The sequence below is a fragment of the Cyclopterus lumpus genome, chromosome 15, assembly GCF_009769545.1.
Source record: "Cyclopterus lumpus isolate fCycLum1 chromosome 15, fCycLum1.pri, whole genome shotgun sequence".
Taxonomy (NCBI): Eukaryota; Metazoa; Chordata; class Actinopteri; order Perciformes; family Cyclopteridae; genus Cyclopterus; species Cyclopterus lumpus.
In genome coordinates, this window is record NC_046980.1 from 16,161,973 (window position 1) to 16,186,975 (window position 25,003).

General features: G+C 41.6%; 1 protein-coding gene across 4 annotated transcripts in view; it reads right to left on the minus strand.

The window, feature by feature from the left end:
- Window positions 1-25,003, minus strand: part of macrod2 (mono-ADP ribosylhydrolase 2) — a 368,778-nt gene that overhangs the window by 115,973 nt on the left and 227,802 nt on the right. For all 4 annotated transcript variants that reach the window (XM_034551877.1, XM_034551874.1, XM_034551876.1 and 1 more), the window contains exon 6: window positions 6,551-6,672. In XM_034551877.1, the coding sequence (XP_034407768.1) occupies window positions 6,551-6,672 (122 nt within the window). The remainder of the gene's footprint in view (window positions 1-6,550; window positions 6,673-25,003) is intronic.

Below are 25,003 nucleotides of genomic sequence, written 5' to 3' on the forward strand. Positions count from 1 at the left end.
CTATTCTCAGATAGTACCAAAGAGGGATGTGAGCCTCATAGATATTCAGGAGCCTGTCTCCAGGAGCTCCTCACAGCAAGGTACAGCAGCAGAGAAAAACATGAAGTGAAACCAGCCTGAGTGCTGAGCCTGAGTCTTATACAACTTGACTGTGCTTTAGTACTTAAATTATTTGAAGAGCCTTTATTAGTGTCAGAGCACATTCATCTAGAACAGGACTGCTGCCATTTCCCTCACAGAACATCCAGGTAGCGTAGCCTTTGTAGGAGACAGGGTTTAGTCTCTCTGGTGATTGCTATGGGTTTCCTGTGCTTGTAATCAAGAAGCTAGCCTGCTCACATCAGCCCACTCCACATATACAATCAGGAGATTACCTCTTCCATCCGCATCAACTGTGATTACCCCTTTCGAGGTGTGTGGAAATGTCACATTTTACATATTCTAATATTTCACCTCACATAGTTTTTTCCCTGACAGGATTTTCAAGGGAAGGTGATAGGGCGGTTCCCTATACCCAGACCTCCTACTCCTGAATCAGGGCACTGGGGTAATTTGGGCTCCAATGGCCATTCATTTACACTAGGTGGCAGACCACCCCAACCACTATCAATGTAATTGGATCTAATTGGCCCAGTGTTGCCAATGATTCGGGTCAGACAAATAGCACTGGCTAATTTAAATGGCAACGTGACCTTTTGAAAGCTTCAGTCTAATTAACCTTTGCGTTGCATGCAGGTACTGTATGTGGAAATAGGCCACGAGCAACAGGAGACCAGTCAGCCAGTCGTTGCACATTGCAGCTCATCGTTGATTGGGGGATTAGGATCACAAAGTCCTCTGCAGCACACACTGTACGAGCTGGCTGTCTTTTTCTGCTCAAGAGCTTCAACTGGACGAACACGGGAATAATTAATCGGAAAATGCTTGCAGAAGAACAGAATGAAGAAAAAGACTGGCAAATTAATTATTTAAAATTTCGAAAAAAATAAATAATATATCTTATGGTTAGGAGAACGGCATTTACAAAAGTTATTACCAATATGCTTAGATGTGAGACAAAAAATAGGTAAAAGAAACACATATTCACGTGACTTAAGAAGCACAATTGTGTATTATTGCCTCTTTGTATCTTTGCATTAAATTAAGTTCTCCAAATATCTTCATAAAGAAAATTGATTGAACAGAGTCCAAAGTATGAGCTTCATGGAATTCTGGGCGATAGAGACACAAAGACCAATTGCGTTATGTAAGCAGATTAGCAGTAAACCTCTCATTCTTCTATCCCAATTAATGGCACAGTTTACTTTGCTGTGATCAGAAGCCAAGTATGTGCACAAGCAGGCCTCCATACTTCTCTCAGCCATTATATAATGAAATCTGGAATTGCTTGAACTCACGGACAATAATTTACGAGGAAGGGTAGAGAAGCGGCTAGAGGAAAAGTTTGTGCGCGATCCGTTCAGTGCATACATGAAAATTAATTAATCACTTGAGGAGTCGGCAAACCAAAATGGAATAGGGTGGAGTACAAAGTCGTTAAGTTTGATATGGTAGTATTTGGAAACATAAATAATGACAAAAACCCTCCAGTGCACTTAAATGCTGCAGTAAAAAACACATTTTCAAATATCACCGGTGACCTACATCAATAAAGGTTGAACAGTAAAAGTTATCTACAGAGTGTTTCATAAAATTCTTGAAAACAGAAGAGAGCTTTTAAAACTGGTCAGCCAAAAAGTCAATCTGCCCTCACAAACCCCAGTGTGGTGTCTATCTCGAAGACACCTTGGGGGCATCTTCACTTATCACAGTGATGCAGTGTTTGTTCTTCACCTGCTGTCCCTGTCATATTAAACAGATTGTCGAGTAGGGGCTATCAGCTGTCATCTTCAAGCAGCATGTGTATGCTGTGTCAATAGAAGATATTGTTTGCAAGAATGCATTTTGGGAACACAGTCGGGGGAAATGAATGGGAGCTAATGCTTCTAGCAGACTTGGAATGAGCCCACAAAGAAGGGTGGTTAATCCTATCATTCTACACCATTCATCTCCAATCCACTTGGCCTTCAGAATCTTTCTCAACGGGCAATTTGTGGCTTCCCTGCTGGATTTCCTCAAAGCTGGCGTGTTATGACTGCAAAATACTTCCAGGGCCGTCTGGGAGTAAGGGAGGAGGACACTAGATGCAGTCTGCAACCCTGTCACTGTCCAGACTGACAGCTGACAGTCCGCTGCATGCTGCAAGAAAGCTTAATGACAGATACTCTTGAAAAGCAACAAATTGTGGCCTGTCAAAGCATGAACAAAAAGGAGGCTCAGTTGGCCACAAGATCATTAGTCAACAACACAAATGCTTGCTGTATCTTTATGCCACCAAACCCTCAGCACTAAAATCCTTGTTATTTCGTCTCAACAGAACACTCCCCGAAGCCTCAAAGGGAAGGCTAAATTAAATGAAACAATAATGATGTTTTGGGTAAACATGGTTATTGTTTTATTTTAAAGGTCACAGTCTAAGGGGTGTTTAATATGGTCTCTAAAACAAAACAGAATTTAAGGCTGAATGGCTTCCAGATGGTGGTGTCCCCCTCCACACAGTCTGTCTGTTTCTGCCTGACAGATGCTTCGCTTGCTTCCAGGGAAGAATCTGAGCAGCCTTCCATGACTAACCAAGACAGGGGACCTGCATTAACCGTCTCCTCAGTTCCATGTATGGCGCTGTGGCTTTGCAGCTCTTTGGGGAGGAGCCCCCCTAGGGTCTGACTGTACACGGATACAGTACACACATAATCATTAGTGTATCGTTAAAACACATACGCAGACATTAATATGTTGTCTTTCACTAGATAATAAAAGCCTAATCTTGGTTGCAAGAAATTATTCTTTTAGTTACAGTTGAAGGCGATGCAATTGGCAGGTTTCAGTCAGAGCTTAAACATCTGCATGTCATACACACTGCGTGGCACCTTCACACACAAAATATATTACAGATAATCAGTTTTTTTTTTCATCCGTGGTCTTCTGTAATTTCTGGCAATAAAATAGTTTGGCACTGTTCAGTGGTGAGTTTCCCCAACAATATCATCTGTTCCCAAATGGTGCATAATAATAGCATGCTCTGTATGTCAGAGACACCATGATGAGACCTATTTAATATGTCCTGGCTCATGCACATATTAATAGCCCGCTAGAGCATCTTCACTCCTTCAACCAGCGAGGGAGTGTTATTATCACAATTCATGTCTAGAATGAATCCACCAAAAATCCCTATTTCTATCTCTGCTTCCTTTTTTGCTCCTCACCTGAGCCTCATTTGGAAGCGAACAACATACTATAGTGTAACAGGCATTGAGCAGAGGAGGGGGCTGTTTGACAAAGTGGTGCTCATCAGTCCAGAGCTGCAACTCTGCTCACAGGGTGCAGAGCTCCCACAGCTCCCCTGTGTGATGTTGCAGAGCCGAGCCGACCACGCTTGCATCCTGGCTGTGGTCAGTCAGAGCCCAGGGAGCTGTGACAGCCTGCTGCTCATTCAGCCGCAGCGAAAAAAAAGAAAAAAAAGAATCACTGAAGCATAAGAGTCCTCTAGGCAAGGAATAATTGAAAGAACATTGCCACCACACAGGCACATTCAGATGCCCCTGGAAGATGCACGTAAAAGCCTCAGTGGATGCATGCACATGGGCACAAATACACGCTATCACTTTCCATGCACTGAAGCCAAATCATTTGGAAAACAGAACTCAATAGGCCATCCAGCCATCCAGCCATCGGATATCTATCCAGCGAGACAGACAGCGTGGGGGTTTGAACAACTGGACAGTTCCAGATAGCTCTCAACGTCAGTATGAGGGTTGAACGGCAGGTTGCTCATCTGAAGGCCATCCTTCTGTAAGGCTTAGAGCCACATCCTGTACTTATAGTGTAAACAAAATGTGCACATCTGCCTCCACTTCTACCTGCCGCTACATTTCAGCAAAAATCGGCTTGGCAAAGTATCAATGAGTATGAGTTTTAAGCTTCTGCAATTTTGAACGCTTAATGCTGAATGCCTTTAGTGTTATGAGAATTCCCCAAAAATTATTGGCACAAACATCTTGCCAATTATCTCTCAAAAGTAAAACAATGAAACAGGGGTCTAATTTCAATGCCCTCACAATCCACTGTCTGAACTGGCCCACAAGCAATACTTTATGGACATAAGATATTTATTAAAGTCTTACTTTTAAATGTGTTGTATTTTATGTAATGGCAAGGATAAAACACAGACACTCAGACACAACCACTATACTCAGTCATGAATTGCCTTAAGTTGTCTTAAAGTCACATTTTCCATCTTACCCAGTTCCGTCCCAGTAGAGCCTTAAATCAGTGCCACGCATAGGGACAGGAAAAGCTCTTCTATCTAATTTCTGACTTCTGGGGATACTAGTAAATGTTCAGTCATACACACTGAGCTGCAATTAGATAAAGGAAATGCATTTCCAGCCCTGGAATTCTATGGTATTCCCAGTGATGTCTCTGTCTGGACATGATACAGTCAGAAGAAATGTTTGATGAGACGGCTGGCTATGATAGCTGTACTGTTTCGTAGCCTAAAGGGTGGCTTTGAGTTCTAAGAAACAGGGTTTAACTACCAAGCTCTGCTTCTTTTTAATCTTTCATGCTCAAGTTTATTTTATTAGGCTTTGTTTTGACTCCTATTCCTTTGTAATGTCCTGGAATCCCTATTAGCAAACCAGCCGTCTAGGATTCCTAAACATAGGCCCCCTCTTTTGCCCACTTTGTAGACCCACTTGGCAGGGTGCCCGTCTTCGGTGGGATATCTTATTTCTCTCACACAGCAAAACTCACAGTGAGACCCTTTCAGATGAGTCAAAATTGGCTTAGTGCTGATCAGCTAGCCACAAACTTGGACTCATTGTGTTCTGCGCCAAGGGACCGCAAGACTGTCTGTTAACAACAATTAGGACTAGAGAACCCTTACACCCTCTCTTCAAGTAAGTCTTGCATAGCAAGAAAGGCTTGATCCAAGGCCTCATCCAGACATTTTTGCTTTTGGTGAAAAGACTTTCTGTCGTCCTTGCAGCAAGGAGAGACTAAATGGACTGTGGCTGAGATAATGTAATGACGAGGCTCATCCTACAAGGCCAGTCAATCACACAACACCACTGTTTTCATTGAAGGCCTGCTCAACAGAGAGCAGCTGTATAAATACATTAGACAGGATCCAGGCTGCTCCCAGTAAAAACAGACACTCTGCTTCCTATAAATATATGGATAATTGGATAAATAAATCAAGAGATAGACCTAAACTAAATACATCTTCTGGAATGTGCCAGACACAAAGTGAGTATTGGAACATTTATGGATGAAGGCGGACAAGCTGGTGTTGCATTGCTGCACTGAGGCCTGAAGGGCCCGGTGCTGCAGAGTTGGCCTCGCCTCCGCCCTTGAAGCCTCCAACCCACTTGGCTAAACTATTCTATTGGTTGAAATGACATTGTAATGTAATGTTATGCGTGTGGCTCATCATATCTTGGTGGATGTGACTGTTCAGCAGGCATGCTGTTTGATCAAACTTAAAAAAACACTCACCACAACAACTTCAGTCACAATCTATTTAATTGCTAGAAGAGTCTGTCGCACTCATAGGTCATCAACAGAGCAGGAATTTTGTCACAATCATCTTTAATGAAACTGGCACTCATCTTCCTCTCGCTGTTGGTGAGCACTTCTATTGATTGGCCTCTGATGAGGCAGTAGGCTGGTGTGATACTGATTTGTTTACCCTATGTGGTGAGGGCAAATCCATATATCACATGGACCAGACTGGAACATATGGTCTGGAGCAGGCAGGAAGCCTGGGTAGTGTGTGAATGATCAGCCGCTGCCAGCTGTGGATTGTGTGGGCATTGTCTCATCTAAACCCCTTATGAATCACATTCAGTAAACCTTGTGCTTTTCATGTGTTTTAAAGCAGAAAATGCGTCTTGCAGAGGTGGCACAGTCAGACACCAGAATCAAAACATCTGAAATAACTCCTTGGTGCTAAACATTTAATTTCTTGGTAACAAAAGATAGGGAGTCAAAAATCTGCATCAAGACCATTAGAGAATTTAAGAAAGGTCACCGTTTTCTAGCTCCTCAAACAACGATAAAAGAAAGACTGTGTAGTTGTGTGCAGTGGCAATGTGGAGTGGTGGAATGAAAGGCCTGCCTTTCATTTAATCACAAGCCAAAGTAGTCGGCATGAAAGCCTTCATTCGACAAACATGAAACACTACAATTTTGTTGTGTTCTCTGTTGCGTTTGTTTAAAAAAGAAGATTAAGGCTTTTCAGAACTGTATCTGAAATGAAAGAAGCTAAATCCTTTTGTTCTTGTACCTTTTCCAAATTTCCTAAAATTTTCCAACACAGCTTTTCTCACTGAAGGCGTATTCTCCGTCAAACAAAAACACAGGAGCACATGATTTACTTGTTTCAAGCTGCACAGAACAGAGACACATTTCTCCTCAGATGAGTATAAGCGTGTTAGCGTACTGTACTCACCACAGTGCTCAAGTCGTGCTCCTTCATCAGCCTGAGGGAGTTCTGGTAGCAGGAGGTGAGGTCATTGGTCTCGGTAGGGCCCACATGACCTCTGGCCACCGGGCCCACGGTGTGGATCACATCTGTCAGAAGAGGACAACACAAAGAAGCTCATTTCAGCACAACCTATATGTAGCATGGTTGATGGCATTTCTAATAATACTGTGTAGTGTGAGAATAAGTACAAGGCTGCAATGCAGCCGAGTCAAAGTTTTTGGAATCTGCGAAATTATCATCGACATCATCAGGAAATACAATTAAGTTTGTCTTCAATGAGACAACAGGGACGGCGTGAACAACCCACACCCTGAAATTAATGCATTTATTCAGTAAATGAAACAGCAGCTTAGAATGAAAATCAATTACAAGATTATTTTATGCCATCTCCTCATATATTCACATCTTTCCCTGTACTCTATTTCCCTTCGCACAGTAATATCTTTACCTGTAAATCACGGGTCTCCTTGTCTGGCTGGGCCAGACTGAGGAATGCTGCCTCTTAATTGAATCACAGGAGTGATGACAGGAAAATAGGAGAATCTAAGCAGTGACTTGACAGAAACATAATCTTCTGCATTCTTCATGGCTACACTTGGCCTTCTCAGTGTTGGGCAGGACAGGTCAACAGCAATGAACAGAGAAGTAACTCTGAATCACCCACAGAGCATTCCAGGAAGGTTCATCGGGTGTTGCATTTACGCATACAAACTGCTCGGTAATGTCACTAAACGCAACTGTATAAAATGGGCTACAACCCTGAGAACTTCTTACCAAGGTCACCAAGGTGTGGATGCAGATCAATGCCCTTGTAAACTATAATTCACAAGATTGTACAGTATCAGTCTTTTACTTCATTCAGCAGTATTGGTTGGTGAATCTCGATTCACAGCCTATTAAATATAGATGAACTATGACTTATACATCTGAAATTAAACGCATCAAGTCTTCATTTAATTGCACTAAAACATTAAACCCAGCCAACGTATGAATACTGAGTAATCAGACATGGTTCAGGTGAGGGCAAGAGGGGAAAACACAGCAGCCCTGTGTGTTTTCTTACACCTAACCTCACCGTTTACTCATAATATTAAACACTTACCCTGACTTTCCCTCTGAATAAATGGAAGCAATATTACTACTCTACTTGATCATAAATCATGTATAGATTAAATTTAGTTCTCAGTTGTACGTCTGGTTGCTTAATAGGTCAGGATGATGAAATGAATGGGGAACCACTACAATCAAGTGGCTTTCACTGGTCTTTCTTAAGAGGTGAGACTTTGTGTTTGGGAGAGGTATTAAACTAGGCGATTCACAGCTAAAATGAGGTTGGGCTGTAATGAGAATAGAGCTGTCTGAGGGATTGTCTTTTTCCAGAATAGCAGGCACAAAAATTGCACAGGACAATGTGGTTATAATGGGACACGTGGTAAGTTTTTTTACGTGCATAATACATGAGGTTCTTCACTACAAGAATGGCTACATGCCAATTAGAGTGTGGGCAAGCGCCAACAACTGGTGACTACTGGTGAACTCATGAAAATGTAAACCGACAGATACATTTGGGTGTATCAGTGTTTCTGCGTTGCTCTGAAGCCCATACCAACACATGTATACCATTTTCTCTGTGCAACCTTCGTACAAGAGGCACATAAATCTCTATCTTAGCAGGGTTGAAAAGATTGCGAGCAGCCCTCCTCCACTTCAGGGGGCGAGGCTTGAATGTGGAGATGATAATGGGTGCACAACAACATCTATAGACATGTCCTGGTGACACACATTAAAGGGATGCTTTAGTTTAGTATGTTGAAGGAAAATTAATCAGTCAATATCAGACATTTTCAGATCTTCACATCAAAAGTTGTGCTCTGCAGCCCTGACCTGTTAAAAGAAAAATATATATTCACTTGTAAGAAATACATAAATAAATAAATAAATAATCATGCCAATGACAGGGAAATAAAAGCCAATAATTTCAAAATTAACCTGTTAAGAAACAGACCAGAACAACAGGATTACAGCGAGCATGGTTCGCTTTGAGCATATAAAACAAGTCATTAAGGAATTCAACGGAACACTACTTTATCACACAACAAAATCCCCACACACCTCTTTCAAGACCCTCGGCCTGCCAATTCCACCAGTAGTTAATGAGCTACCCTTCCCAGCAATTTATTTATTTTGTTGACGTTTTTTTTCACCCAATATCTCCACTGGATTTGTTCATTGCGACGTCTTGCCTGGGGCTACAAGGTCAGGAACTAAATTGAACCAGCAAAGACTAATGATTGCCATTCAAACCATGCTTTCTTTCCTCATGAGCCCATAGGCTTTGCAAAGAAAAACAAAACAAAAAAGAACAACAAAACAAAAACATCCCTGTAGTTTGTTATTCTGTTTATAAGAGTCAAAGGATAAGTATGTTTGGTTTCAGGACCAAGTTAAATACCTTAACGATACTCCTATTGACTGATATTGTCTATTGTGCTGTAATGATACTCTATCACTTTGTATTGTATTCTGCATTCTACGACACACACCATGAGTGAAACAGAGACAATTGATTTTCCTCTGCATATGTCTAAACATGCAGCCTCTGTTTCTATCAGCATGGACAGGTTCACTACTGACTACAAACTGTCCTAACAGGGAGGCAGTGGAGTCTGTGAAATTGTTTCTCAGTCATATTTGTTCTAAATGGAGCAAATGTGCCACAGTGCATGCATTATGCCTCCCAGTTCTGCACTTCAAATGATATGCTATGATTAGCACACATTTCTCCCATCAATTCTTGAAAGTCAATAAAAAAGCACTGAAATGGGGAAACATGGCGCAAACTGCAGAGTCCAAAGCCAATTGTTGTTTTTATCTTTTTTGTTTAGTGCTATCGTGTTGTTAAGAAATCACAGCAAATATGCATTATAGGATACAATTACACAGAGGAGAACTTAGCATGCCGTTGCCTGGATACTCTCAGCACCCTCAGTGTGTGACTTAGCTTGTCCTTTAGCTTGTTGGGGAGAGTGTCATGTTTCTGTAACAGCAGGGACATTAATGGAGCAGGTAAGGGGAAGATTGCTCTTAAATGTTTACCCATCAGGTGCAGAGTGCAATAGCAGTCTCCAAACCCCAACACAGTAGAGAAGCTAGAAACCAGCACTAATAAATAGAGATATTTCACATCACTGCACAATTGTAACATGACATTGCCAGTATTTATATATGTTATCAGGACTGATAAAACAGCTTTTCATTGGCTTGGATTAAGCCCGATACATTTTGAGTGATCAGTGACATTTAACTATTTGCTGTGCATTAGATGTACAATCCCAGTTCAAACCAGCTGTAGACTGACACTGATATAGAAAATACTCAAGGGCACTAGGGAAATTAACTGTGAGGCAATATATATATATATATATATATATATATATATATATATATATATATATATATATACATATATATATATATATATATATATATATATATATATATATACACACATATATATATATATATATATATATGTATACATACTTTCCTGTGCAGATCTATTCAGATGACAGACATATATTGACATATTCCTCTAAATTGCTTATGGTTTACTGTGTAGCTTCATTATGTAGGAAAATATACGTATCAGATGGAAGCTCCATATCCGCACATTCTTAATAGTGAAAGGCTCATATACGTCGCAAAAGAATAAAAAAGTAATAAATGGTAAGACTGGCCTGCTCGGGATGGAAGGGACACGAAATGACCCAACTTTGAAGCATGTGTGAACATCTTAGACAAGCCTACTAAAATATTCTTCTGCTGAATAACTACCAAAGGGACATGATCACTTCAAAGACGCCACTTTCTTAGCAACTATAAAATCTTTTGAAATATCCAGACTTCATTTAGAAGAGAAGTGCGGTGCTATTTCAGAGAGGGACCAGCACTTCAGAGCCTAATCAATCTTTCATTTTGACTTGCCTGCGCTGACTTTGAGGCTGCTTCACCATTCCTCATAATAACAACCAGGGAAAGGCTTGAACACGTTTACTGTAGTGTGACTGCTCCTGAATGGTCCCATTCTTGCCAACAACTGTTAGTACCAAAGAGAGATATGGAGATGGGAGCCTCATTTATATCTATCGTGATTCACAAGAGCCAGCAGACAATAATCAGAACACTTTCGTGGTGCCCATGGCAATTATCCTCAACACTTAGGAATCAACAAAGCACATAATGACTTTGAGTCCATTAAGAAATTCTGCCAAAATTGAATTTAACGGCAGCCACTATGTCGCATGGACAGTAGACTGCAGGCCGTGCAAGTAGAATTAAGTGTCTTTGTACATTTCTATGACTGATGCTGAAAATGAGTCAGACCATCTACAACTCAAGAGGTTCAGTAGCTGAGAGACTATCTCATTGCTGAGGGCGGATCAGCACAATGGAAATAATGAAGGAATATAAATGGACTGTCATACAGACTTTCTTAATCAAGAAGAAAGTGATTTGCATAATATTATCAGTAAAAGCAACATCTCAAAGAATGCTGGGTCTATTATGAAAATTGTTCCTGAGGAAAGTCAATTGCAGGTGGCAATAACATGTGATTTCTTAAATCTAGGCGAAGACGCTCAGTGAGGTGCAACAACTGTTATAAGACTTGATTTAGACATACTTTACAGTGTAATGCATCAGAGCAAATTGGAGAGGGAAGATCGATAAAGTAACACAGCACTCGTTGAAATCTCTCGTCTGTGTGCCATTCATATATTACATTTATTTTGTTGTTGTTTTTCCCCAGATAATGTAAACAAAACAAAAAGGAAAACAAGACACAGGAGTGCAGAAGAGGGAGTGTCATTTAAAGGGCAATTCAACGATGAAGCACACAGGGAAGAAATCTAGAGCTATACAGCTCTCTATGGGTTAGAATGACGGGAGTCTCTGTGACGTCACCTTTAGGTTTCTGGCCAGCTGTTGCAAAGCTCAAAGTGTCCGTACATTTGTCATGAACATGAATATTACCTATAGAGAGCAAAAGTATTTTTGTACCAGGCAGACACACATTTATTGGACATTTTAATATGGGGGTCTACGGGGATTGGTTTGCTTTTGAAGACAGCCTCAAAGGGCCATTTGATGACCTCTGTTTGTCTATTCTGCTGCTTTTTTTCATGGCACCTTACTATCAAAGAAAAAAAAAAATTCCCTTTGCGAATAAATTTATTTTCATTGGGGATTTTCCTTTTGATCATTATGATTATTGTGAAAATCCCATATACTCAGTGCTCTATAATTCCATACTCTTGTTAAACATTGTTCGGCAGATCCAACCAGTCAAAATAAAACATCAACTTAAACTTTTCTATACATTCTGGTTTTCATTAATGACTGCTTCCACACATCTCAACATGACAGCAAATAAGTGCCAATCATTGTGAACTGAGAGGACACGTCTATCTTTTGTCAGTCTCTTCAAAGCTCTTCAACGGCCCGTGAAGATTGCATCTTGTTTAAAGAGAATTTCCCATGCCTTCATCTGTACATGTAACTCACTGTCAGTCTGTCAGAGCGGCACACTGCATGTTAAGAGATTTGGCAGGTGAGGATTCACCTGCGTAAACACAACGGTGGTATAGATTTACAGAGCAGTTCTGCAGCCAGTTAAGTTTCTCATTACATACTGAGCAACTTAAAAATACAAGTTAGTATCATTAGTCAGAGAGAGAAAGGGCTGGACGTGACTTGTCACATTTTCCACTAAATGAGGTGGTAACTTAGCTTTTAACCAGGGAAACGTGTGTGAGACTGTGATTCAGGGGGCTGTGTGGGTGATAGAGTTGAAGTCTTGGCACTTGAGGCGGGTTAACACAACTCCCGATGGTTCTTAGGTGGCTTGGTGGGAATAGATTTTAACATTAATTGGGCGAGTGTATTTTTATTTTTCCCCTACAGCGAACGTACAGCTCACTGTAAAAAACAGACGACAACCAGTACCACTGTGCCAGTTCAGGTCAAACTTCCCAATAAAAAAAGCACGTTCTGTATAGAGTAGATGCCAGCCACGGCCACTTACATTCTAATTCACTAATACCCACCAGAGTGACCACATTTTCAGCAATTAAGTGTATTTTGGCGAGATTGCTAGCCTGGACCCTCACAGCACGCACACAGCTGTTCCCATGTTGGTCACTGAGGATTACTAAATGAAGTGTGTACACCCACTCGGACACAGAACTGGCGTTGTCATGGTGACAGAGAGTGCAGAGTGATCCCCTAACGCTTGCTGAAGCTCCAGTCTGAGAGAGGGGACTATATTTGCAGACCTGAAATCTCTGCATGTTTACTGCATGCCGAGCAGATACAGTTGGAAATGCATTAATATTCCCTTCTTTAAAAATGGATTAGGGGTGTCTTAGTGATTATTCATACTCTTGGCTTTCAAAGAGGTTGTCCATTGTAAGTGTCACTGAGATGCTGTCACACTTAAACAGAGGGGCATAGAGCGACAGGGGAGCAGTTAAAAAGGATGACAACAGAGCATCATGCACACGTGTAATATCACAGGCCTGTTTCTGCTGATTATGACCCATAATTATTTAATAAAGGTTCATACAGAACATGAATAGCTACAATTACATTGATGTGTTTGATGCATGAACCTTACAGTAGGTTATGTAAATTAATCACTTTTGATGTACAGGATGCTGATATCCCTACAGTGCCATTTCTTTTTTGCATTGTAAGAGTAGAGCACCCTTTGAGTGACTCAAGAAGCATTGGGATTTTCATGAAGCACTGTTCTGCACTTCTCCACACTGTCAATCGTTACGCCTCTGGGATTTATCATTCTTCCAGAGTCACTCGACAGACACGCACAGACAGCACACACACACATAAAGTACAGTACAATACAATCCAGGCAGCCTTCAAATGTCAAGAAGCTCTTTGAGTGAAAGAAAAGACCACTTAATTGGAAAATCATCTCTCAGCCTGCTGGTGCACATTTTTTGTACTGCTTTACTGTACCGAACAGAAGATGAAGTAGGTGTGTGCGTGAGAGAGTATGCAGTGGCCTTATACTGAAGGACAAGAACATTGTGATGATTGTTTTGCTGTACACATGCTGTAAAAGTGTCCCCGGTAGTGTCTACAGGGACAACAGGCCCAGAGTAAAGACAGAGGGAGCAAGTCACTGAGCTGCACCGCCAGCTGTTTCCAGTGCGCTGGGCATTCGATAACATTCCTCTAAGCTTGAATGAGCTGCCAGGTGACATTCTCAACAGTGCTTGCGAGTTCTGCTGCTTGCTCTTTTTCCAGGTTTTTGAAAGCATTCCCTGTATGTTAATAAAATGTGAATATGAATGTAGTTTTTCCATGCAAGGTGGCAATACTGGCGAGTCCCATGCACCAGCAATTTGTAGACGTCAAGAGCCCACCAAAACAATACCGTTTGAAGTGCAGCAATGAACAGAGTGAAGATGGACGTGTAAGACAGGGGACGGATGCAGGAAAGATCCCCATGAAACACTTGCACACACACAACTTCCAAAGCACGTGGTCTATATTTGTAACATTAGAGGAGAATAAAGGATAATAACTGACATACAATCATACCTTTGTTGAGAAATTGTGAGGAACATGTAGTCAGTTTTAGCTCTACTGTCACAGCAACTAGAACCATGGTGTCTCACTCACTGTGCATCCACAGGTATCAATGTGTTTGTAGTGTCTCCGCAGGCATGGCATGGCTGTGTGGTGATGCAGCTCAGAACCACCATGCAGTGACACCGCTATGTGTTAGTGGAAGGAGACCCTGCTGGGTCAACCACATTCATGTTGTGAGGAACATTTTGGAACATGGACCCGCTTAGAAACACCGTTGAGAGATGCTGTTCATGTGTCAGATGGAGCTAGAAAACTGCAGGCAAGTCGGCTAAATTTGAATTCAACGGGCGAACATAATCTTTACAATCACATACGGTAGGCATCTACAACATGTATTGCTAACTTGCCTGTTCCCCAGCAGCAAGGGTCCTCTTACGGCGGAGCTTTAAAAGCAACCTGCTCGGTTTGCTTTGTAGTAAATGTACAAAACAAACCACGTACAGCATGAGTATAGCCTTTCATCTCTGCCACTGAACATTAGGATGTTGTTACCTGCCTTCAACTGCATCTCATCATTTCTCTGATTTGGGAACCAAAAGGCAGAGGAAGTACATCCTAATTCTACGGGGGTCTGTGCAAGCAGTACGATCCTTGAGCTGGTGTGAGTTGGGCTTCATGAATCTTTCAGATGTCAGCAAGGTTCCAACACGCACGCACGCACGCAATATTGTGCTAATTAATACAGATTTCATAATCATTTTCATAATTTTTGCTTTTCAAACCCAGGTGTCTTGAGTGTTGAGTAATAACTGAACCCAGTATATTTTTTAATGACAAGTTTGTTTGTTTAAAAAACGTAAAATGGAGCAAAAAAAAAAAAAAACTACCAAAATGATCCATTAGCTTCTATGATCCTGTCTGCTTCTAAAAGACTTGATAAAGTGGGTCGCTTTTTTATGTTATAGCCCGAAGCAAATAAATATTTTTGTTAATCAGATAATAACTTTTGACCTTCTGCTCTTTCAAATGAATTAAGAAGTCCACGATCTTGGCATGTGTAGACCTACGTGTGGCCCTGAAGCACTGAGAAGAAGGGTGCTTTTTCCCCTCTTTTTTTTGCACTCTCTTATTTTGGGAGTTCAAAGTAATATGATAATGCCACAAGGCCTTTGGAAATCTTGTTACTACATATCAAAAAAATTGTCAGACAGTTGCTAACATGCTGACATTCACGAAGCTGCAATAAGCAAAAACTGTAGGGGGCTGCATCATCTCATGCTGAAAGAGCTGCTTTCTCCCTGAGGCTGGACTGATCCCTGTCTTATGTGCATGTGAAATGGATATTTCATCTGGCCCTGTTCTGGAAAGTACTTGTGGGTGTTCTCTGTATAAATAACAATGCGTTTTATACTTATTAATTGTGTGTCAATCATCAGAGAAAGGAAAGAGAAACATTACAAATGTATTTGCTCAATTGCTTGATTTGTTTATTAGTCGATTCATATATATTCATAGATTTTGGAACCATAATAATATGTAAATCAGTTCGCTTAATTCCACAGAAAAAATTTAAGTAGTGGAAAGTGAACCTCTGTAGCAACTTTTGCATCCTTAACCTATTATCTGCATTTTATCTGGCTGGATGACCTTTAAGACAAAGTCATACTTCCCTGATCCGTGAGTATGCAAAGGTCTGCGAAGGTCAGCGTGCCGTACATTTTGCCTTCAAAGGGTGTACACACCACGCCAATATGTTGTGACCTTGAGTCTGTATGGCTACCATACTTCACATGTCTGGAATGTGTCCTTAAAGCGGACAAAATAAACCAAACTACAACATGCCTGTGAAGCGCCACCAAATAGGCAGCCCACTTATCAACTCCTTCTACATCCAGGGTGCCACTCATTACTCATGTATTCATAGCCTGTGCAGTTTAATTACAAGACTAATCACAACAAACTATCTCCTTCACTACTGAACCAGCTGCCTGGGTAATTTGGGCCTGAGGGATTCAATGCAGCTAATCTGTTAGCTGTTCTCTTCCAGATTACCACTGCAGCTACATAGTACTTTGTACATATTATCTCATTTTGACAAACAATTCCATAACACATTAGGAGAAGCGAAAACCATTCAAGCATTTTCAGAGGCATGATATGTTGTCCATCCCTCACTAGTAAATTAATAAATGTTCACAGAATTGGTGCATTTACCGGAAAACAACAAAAGCCAGAAGAAACCAGTGCAAAGGTATCACAACATTAGAAAAAAGGGCTGGGAATAAATGTTGGGCTCTTTTTGCGGGAAAGCGACGTAGCAAGCCATAAAGCCACAATGCCAGCCCACTACAAAGCATTGCTATATCTTTTTCTGTATCACCTGTGGGCACTGCTCGTACAGAGTCTGACCTCCTGAAATGACAGCAGAATGACTACGGCAGTCCTATTTTTCCAAGAGACTTCAGCCAGTGGAATTGGGGTATGGCCCTATTACTGCTCCATGTGTGAGGGCCACCGGAGCAGGCTCTTATCTGTGCCTGTTTCAGGTACCTCCACTGACAAAGCTGTGACAGGGTCCCATCCAGTCAGAGCAGTCTCACAGGACCAGAGTCATATAAGATACTCTACCACAGCTTTAAAACTTGCCCATCAGTGTGAGGCAGCACTGACAACTTCTGTGAGATGGCCCTATTGGAATAAATAGAGGTCATTCTCACACTCCTCTTTCTCAGCCCTCCTCAACCCTCTCTGCAAACGCCCACGGAGACAGTTTCAGGGCCCCATGTGGATGAAGACGAACTGTGACCAAAGTCCTCCAGGGAGGGAGAGTCTACAAAAAAAATGCACCTACCTTGGTACACCTGCCACATAATACTTCAAAGCACAGGGAACACACATACACAGTGTTCAGCTTGTGCAACACGACCAAAAGCTACAAGAAACATACTCCTATGGGAATACATTACTCACAGTATAACACATGGCCACATGGCGCAGCACAGATCAAACATGTTGGAATACAGTTACCACACGGTGAGTACACGTGCAGGGTTGATGCTTTGGATTGATGGTATAGTCAAATCTCATTAGATGCTGTGTTGGAGCGCCCGGTGATGTCTTTTTTTCAATTCTCCTTCCTTTTCATCTCTGCCTCTGTCAATCTCTCCTACTCTCTTTCCGTCCATTTCCTGCTGTATATCCCGGCTATCTGTCTCACAGCTGTGTCATAAAGGAAATATGTTAAACTGCTGAATTTAGCAAAGGTTTATGTCTAGAAAATACACAGGTTATGGGAAGCATCGGTCGGTTCCCCACCTGTTTTAGTGCAATCCGTGTGTATTTATCATAGATGCAGCCATTTCTGCACTGAGGGCTGTGCTACGCTGTGCATACGCTCACTTTGTTACCCCCGACAGAAATGCCTCACCAGGGAGAAGCCTTTACTAGAGCACATATAAACTCTTGCCTTTTAGTGGCATGGGAAATGCTGGAATACATACATTTATGGGGTCTATTTCTAAAGGGCTATACTAGACTCAAGAGTTTGACCTTGCCACTGCTTTACACAGACTTTGCAAAATTGCTGAGGGAACCATTTTAAACAATGGATAATTAATGTTATTTTTCCTCATTCCTAGGAGTGGTTTAGATATCTGGTCATGTCATCAGACAGGGTACATTAACAACTGCAAAAAAAATTGTTGTATATACTTTTTCATAATACCAAAAGGAAGTTTATGTGGGGCAGTTTAGATATAAAAAGGAAACATTTACTGGATTGGTCTCCACTTTGGTGAAGAGAAGGGGAGCAGCAACCTTGCAGGTCCACCGGTCAGAGCCATCAGATACTGAAAACAAACACGAGATAACAGAGCGACGCTACATCTCTCGGCAGTCCTGCATTAATGCTACTAATGGCACAGTACACTTTAGGGTGAGCTTTTGATGACACAGGCGGATGTTTTCATATGTTCAACAAACACAGGAGGCCAGATTTAGCTGGATCAAACACAAGTACTATGAGCAGTGTGCAGCAGCATGATGGACGGGAGGCTATCCCTGCTCCCTCCCCACAGCCCCCATAATTCATAGCAGTCCAGCCTTTTGCACAACAGTCTCTTGTTCTTCAGAGTATTTTGGCAATCAGAGCCACATGCTGCATGAACATTTATCTTACTTTCACAAAAATGCGGGCTTAATGAGATAATTTGGGGTACTATGCTCGATTGACGTGGCAGAAGAGCTTCAATGTGTGGTCTCTACACAAGCAGAGTGCAGGTCAGGGGCATGAGAACTTGTTAGTTGTGTGAGATAAATGGCACAGGCTGGCTCTTTCAGCCGACGAGCAAACTGGAGAGCAAGAGAGATTACCGTGGGACCTTTGTGCGGGATTGAAGACGCAGTAGGACTACGGTGAAATTTTTTTTGACTTGAAGTGAGCTCAGCAATCAGCCATCAGTTAAGTTAAAAGAAATAATTTAGCCTGGAGCCTTGAAGCAGACAAGCAAGTCTCTTTTTCTGCCAGATTCTGCAAATGCCTACTGCTACTATTGACTTTTAAAATATGCCTCACCATCTGATTTCAGTTTTCAGCCTGACATAAGGAGCCACCAATAGAGAGACGTCCAGAAAAAATGAGATGAGAAAAGCGGGATGCTGTACACATAAGTACCCAGTTGTACACAGCAGTCACTGCTCAAACAGGGAACATCTATTGAGATTGATGTTATCAAAATCTTTTGCCTCCAAAGAGTACCAACAGAAGTTTATAACATTTACTTTTCATAGATCAGAGAACAGTCGAACAAACCCTGTTTTCCATTCAGGCACGTCTGGGTAGTCAAACCATGCGGGACAGAAGGCTTGAAAAAGTCAAGAGGATTTTCTTTTAGCACAGAGGCAAACATTTTTTTTTTTTTTAAACTCTTAAATCCAGCCCAAAGCAGCCCAAAACACATGGCCACATCAGCAAGATATCACTTCTTCAAAGTAAACCCGCACTGGATATGAAATGAACTGATGAAGAGCAGGTAAAAAACATTGCACACATCAGTGTTGCCGCTCAGACTGAGCTGAAAATAGTTTGCCACACCTGACTGGAGAGACAGAGAACATCTAAGGGATGGACAGCAATTTGAGGCAGCTGTCGGTCTGCCTCAAATGTAGACTTCAGGATAACAGTATTACACTCCAAAGCCCCAGAGCAGACAATTATATAACTCAGTAAAAGATGATGCAAGTAAGATATGGATATGTTTATAACTTCATTAAACTCTTAAGAGTTACTGCCACTGTAAATTGTCTGTTGGATATTTTAAGCATATCCCACAGCTCAGGCTTTCAAAGCATCTGTACCTGCAGTACCTTCCATAGCAGTGTTTACGAACTATCTTTGCTTCATGTTTTATTATGGAACAGCACGTTGTAGTGGGTGATGAGAAGCCACTGCTACTAGTATTTTAAATGGACATTTAACATCAAAATCCAAAATACATATTTTTCCTAATACCTGTAGTGATATTTATCAATCTAGTTTTAGTGGGAGTGCCTAGTTTTAGAGATATTATCTATAGAGATGTCTATCTTCTCTCCAATATATGTAATAATGGCACTTGTCTTGTCCAATTTGAAACACTCAACAGCAATTTCTCTTTACAGAAATCATGACCAGGTTATTAATAATAATCCATAGACCTTGTTTTGTGTCGAAAATATTTTCTTTCTATCAAACCACCCAGAAGGAAGCCAAATGACAGCAAGAGCTGTATACCTGATGCACGAATCCATCTACTGCTGTCAAAACTGGCTATTATTTTTAATGGGGTTGCATCGTCTCACGAGCTATTGAGTGAAAATTAGTATTGGGGGAAGGAAAATTATTATTATACGCCATCATAATTTATTAAAATGTAATCCTGTAAAATTACGTTTTAAGCGAGAAACTTGAAGATTTAGTATGATTTATGCTCTTAAACATTTAAAATAAAAATACAATCATGTATTTCCTGATCATATAAATTGCGTTTTATGCAAATAATCACCATAGATGACAAGAACAAAGTATTAAAAAAAAGATTTCGACGGTTTGAAGTGACTTATTTTTCAGTTTGCTGCCTTTCTTTTAATATTAGTTCATCAGAATGAGCAGGTCAAGGTTTGAATCTAACTTTTAACTGTAAAATGGGACGGATTGATGTGAAGTGGTTCCTTCCTTCCTTTACAACTTGTTAAAAGCCTGGCAGCAACATTTTGTATAAGTTACGGTCTTTGAATGCTGTGCCTGCTTAGACTAGAATAAAGTCTATCGCAATAGTCTGGAGGTGATAAAAGCATGGAGGACCTTTGGTAGATCTGCAAATACAGCAGACCTCCAAAGAGACACACAGATGGTGTTAAAACAAGCCTATACCACCTGCTTTGAATACTGTGGACGTAAAGGCCCTTTGATATCAAAACAGAGTATGTGTGATACTGTATTGCCTTTAAAAAACATAAACACTAAAGATAAATCTGCAGGCTTGAGGCAACCTTCATTCCTCAGTATAGAAGCAGCTGCAGAAGCAGTGGCTATTTTCTTGTCTCAACCACCTTCCCAATCAGTACTACCCAATCATATATGTCAGGAAAAATATAGTCAATATATAGCTGCTTAGCATTAAACTGCCAGATCCACCTTATACTGATTAGCATGTTGTCATAGTAACAGTAGCCACATAATTCCCAGTCTGCCAACATAGAGCTAATAATGGGATTCATACCTCAAGTGGATTGCAGTACAATACAGCGTAATCATTAACTTAGTATTGCATGGTGCCGCAAAGATACAACTGTTCACATGTGATCACGTATCTTGTGCATTATAATGAATTGTATGTTCAGCACTTGCAGGTTGAGCAAGTATGAAGACAATTTCCATTATAATGCATCTGATAAAGTATACAATAACAAATGAGGAATGCTAATCTAATCTTATTGGTTTACTACAAAGCACCATTCCTCTGAGACGTTTGATCAAAGACTACTTCTTCTGCTCTGGCAATGACATCATGCGCAAACAGTGAGTGCTGCAGTGGGTGTGTGTGGCGTGAGTGAGTCTCTGTAAAAGAAAAGACTGGAGGCAGGGGCCTTCTCCCATGTTGAGACTTGGATGAACATTTTGTGCGAATACAGCGAAAAGCTTGTGACAGCGTGCTTAATTATTTTTGGCGTTAGCAGGCCCTGCCACCGCCTGGTGGTGCCCAGCGGTGTCTGCCTCTCAGGGGGGCAGACACATGCCGCCATCTGGGGGTGTGTCTACCCAGGCCTTGTTAGCATAAACCTAACTACAGATTCATGAAATTACCTCAGAGACATCTTCAAAACACACACATATCTGTGGCTTTGGTAAATACATTACCCTCTCTGCAGTTCTCATAAATAAACAGATAACATACCATGTTCACCCCGCTGTATCTGCAGTGGAGAAGAAAATGGAAAGGTAACCTCAGTGGACGTGAAAATGAAATATGAGAGTGTGAAATGGGGGTAAATGCACTTGCTGGTGTTTTCTTTAAGCATCTGCTAAGGTGGGGTGTGACATTGCTGAGGTATGCTACTGGAAGGGCACAATGTCTCCCAGATGACTTAAGGAGGAAGTTTCTCCCACTTGCACATTGGTCTCCACACACTCGGAAACGATATATTACAAAGAACTTTCAATGCCTCTCAAAATGTATCTCAAGACAACGGTTGTTGGTTTTCCTTTGCTTCCCCTCGTCCTGACTGCAAGTGGCAGCCCCAAATAAAAAAAGTGGAAAACAAAGGTTATTGCTTTAGGTTCTCTTGCCATACAGTAAGTAACCCCTTCCTCACTTCTCTGCAGGCCTCCCACTATGCCAAAGGAAGAAGCAGGTTGCCTGATGATGGCAAGCGCCTACCACTGACCTGGGAAATAAATCTTTTAACAGGTGGCCAGCATGGAGGGGAAGGGCTAAATCAGCAGCACACCTTCCTGCTGGCTGTTTTATGTGCCTTAATTAGACAGTCCTCCAAAACCTCTCTTCTCCTGCAGATCCTGCCCTTGATACACCCTCTGACTCCAAGGAGCAACACACATACACACATGCGATCAAGCACATGCTAGTTTTCCACCATTTTATGTTATTGTTTTAATTTGAATGCCAGGTGTTGGGTTAACACACTGTAACGTGAAGACGCAAGAGAGTTGTTGGCATATCAACTACAGAGAATATCCAACATAACGACTGTAATATCCAGATGGAAACTTCCCAGATAGCTAGAGAGTGGTGTGTTGTGTGCTTCTTTTCATTGATCCAGTTTCTGAATGATGGTGTTTGGCCCTTGACTTCATGAGGAGACCAGCCATGTGTAGTGTTGTCAGTCTCTGTAGCTAAGCAACTGAGCATTACAGTGAAAAGGACCAGCGCTTGCGGCGGTTGCTAGGGAACTGCTAGAGAGTGTTACCACTTGTGAACGGCACTTCGATAGATCAGCCTCTAATGGTTCAGGTCTGATGGAGTTTCACCTAGAAGAATATGAGGGATCGGCAAGCAGGCAGCACGCTCCATCTCACCGGCTATACCATATGTCACAGCCGACAAGTCTCCGGAGTCCCACGCATCAGCACACATAACAACCAGATGAAAGTGATGGCAGGTTTTTTCTCAATAGGAAACCATTTGCATAGAAGTGGAGACTGAATAATTGAGAGGTGTGGGAGAGAGCAGGGTGGCTGAATTGGGATGAAGGGATGTATGCCTGCCAGCCAAATCCATTAGCCAGGCCTTGCTTGGCTGAGGCAGGGAGCTGATGGGAAGGCTCTGTTATCGGACACTAAAGGACACTAGGGCTGGCCATCACCATGCCGGCCCTCTCTACTCGATGCCGCAGGGGGAGAGAGAGGTAGAAAGACAAAGATGGAAAGGACAGGAGACAAAAAGAGAAACTGAGTGAGAGACCAGAGACGTTTAATAACAGAAAGGCTGAGGAGGTGTTGCCCTGTTACAGCTTTATAATTGGCCTGCAAGGGCGGTCAAATGAGAGGCTTATTATCACACATAGCAGTTCCACAAGAATACTTGTCCATCTCTATAGCGGGAGCCCATTTAAAAGAGTATTAGGACAAATTAAGTGTTGAAACGGAGGACACCATCTCTATATTTAAACCAGGGTAAAAAGAAGATGGGTCTCTCTATCCCGCTGGAGGTGGAAGTAGGCAGTTTTTGCTGACATGTTGGTGATAACAACTTAATAAATCCATTGCATAATGCAAGCTCTGTTGCCAAGTTTTTGTTTTGGAGTCTTTTACTAGCTTGCTTAACACAGTTTTTAAAATGACTAGCTAGAGGCTTGTACAATTAGTTAAACTGTAGCACAGTGGAAACGGTGCTCACAGTTCTGACCTTTGAGCTGATTTCCTGAGTAAATCTTATGTTGTCTAGTCTCACACCATCTAAAGGCTTAGAAATAAAAGTTAAGATCCAAAATTTGCCTACAGTGAATGGAACAACTTTTTCACAGAATCCCTACTAATTCTAACATTTCTTTCCTCACATTTTCCATTTCAATGTGTCTCTGTTAGCAGTTTACACTGAGTATCTCTGCGTGAAAGAAAAACACATTGCTGCAGTGATGCATTGCCAATCAGATTTATGCTGCACAGTCTGGTGATCCTGGAGAGGGAGACGTCCAAACAAAGAAAGAGCTCTATCCTAAGACCCGCTTGTACAGAATCCAGTACAGCATGACAAAGTCCTGGCTTTGAATAAACACAGACAGACACAACTCAAAATAATGAGCATCAAACAATAAGCACTGACTGGGCATTTCAATATAAGACATTGATTTGTGGGTCCTGGTCTCGTCTTTGCTCCCTCAGCACAATCAATTTAAGGAGAAACAAAATATACTTGAGAAAAACAGAAACCAAAAGAGAAACAGGGTTAATGACGGTGTAAAAAAGATGTGTCCCCCCCCCACCCAGACAAAGTAGAGTAAATAGAGAACAGTGAGGGAAAAAGACACATAAAGAGAGAAAAGGGAACACAACTAATAACTGCCGTTCGAACCCTGAGTTTCATTGTCCCCTATCATGACAGAAGTACATGATAGCGTACACACGGAGAAGAAGAGGGGGCAGCCACAGGGCCTGCTTCAAGAGGATACAGCTGTATGTGTTTACAAAGCTACAGCTCTCTCTCCCACTCCTTCACTTCTTCTCTCAAGCACACATTGAAAATTAAGCATGAACAGATATGCCCAATTAAATTAGCTCCAAGCTCTGTTTAACCGCATCTACCAAATGAAAGACATTTCAAATTGAATCTTTACATCTTCCTGTCCCCGTGACATCAGTGAATAGAAAAGTAGGTTGAAAGACGTGCGTTTTTTTAGTGTTCAGATCATAGACTGTATATGAGAAGTGGACGTCGTCCCTGTGACGTCACCCGACTACGGTTTTGAGGCATCACGGTCGGCATCGTGTTTTTTTGCAAACAGAAGTGACAAGAAAAAGTAGAGCTAAGTGCAACTAAATGCTGAATCATTTTTAGACGATTGATATGGTTCAAATTAACTTTCATGAACAGGTTGAAAGGTTTAAAGTGATAAGACAAAAGCTCCTAGTCCGGAAAACGTAACCTCTCACTCCCAAAGTAGCCCTGTTTTATGGTCTGGTTGACCCTAAATGGGAGCATAATTAACGGAATGATCATCATTTTGGGGCGGCTGCTCATGGGGGAGAGTGGTTGTCCTGCAAGGTACCCAGTTCGATCCCCGCTCAAGTGTCCTTGAGCAAGACCGTGA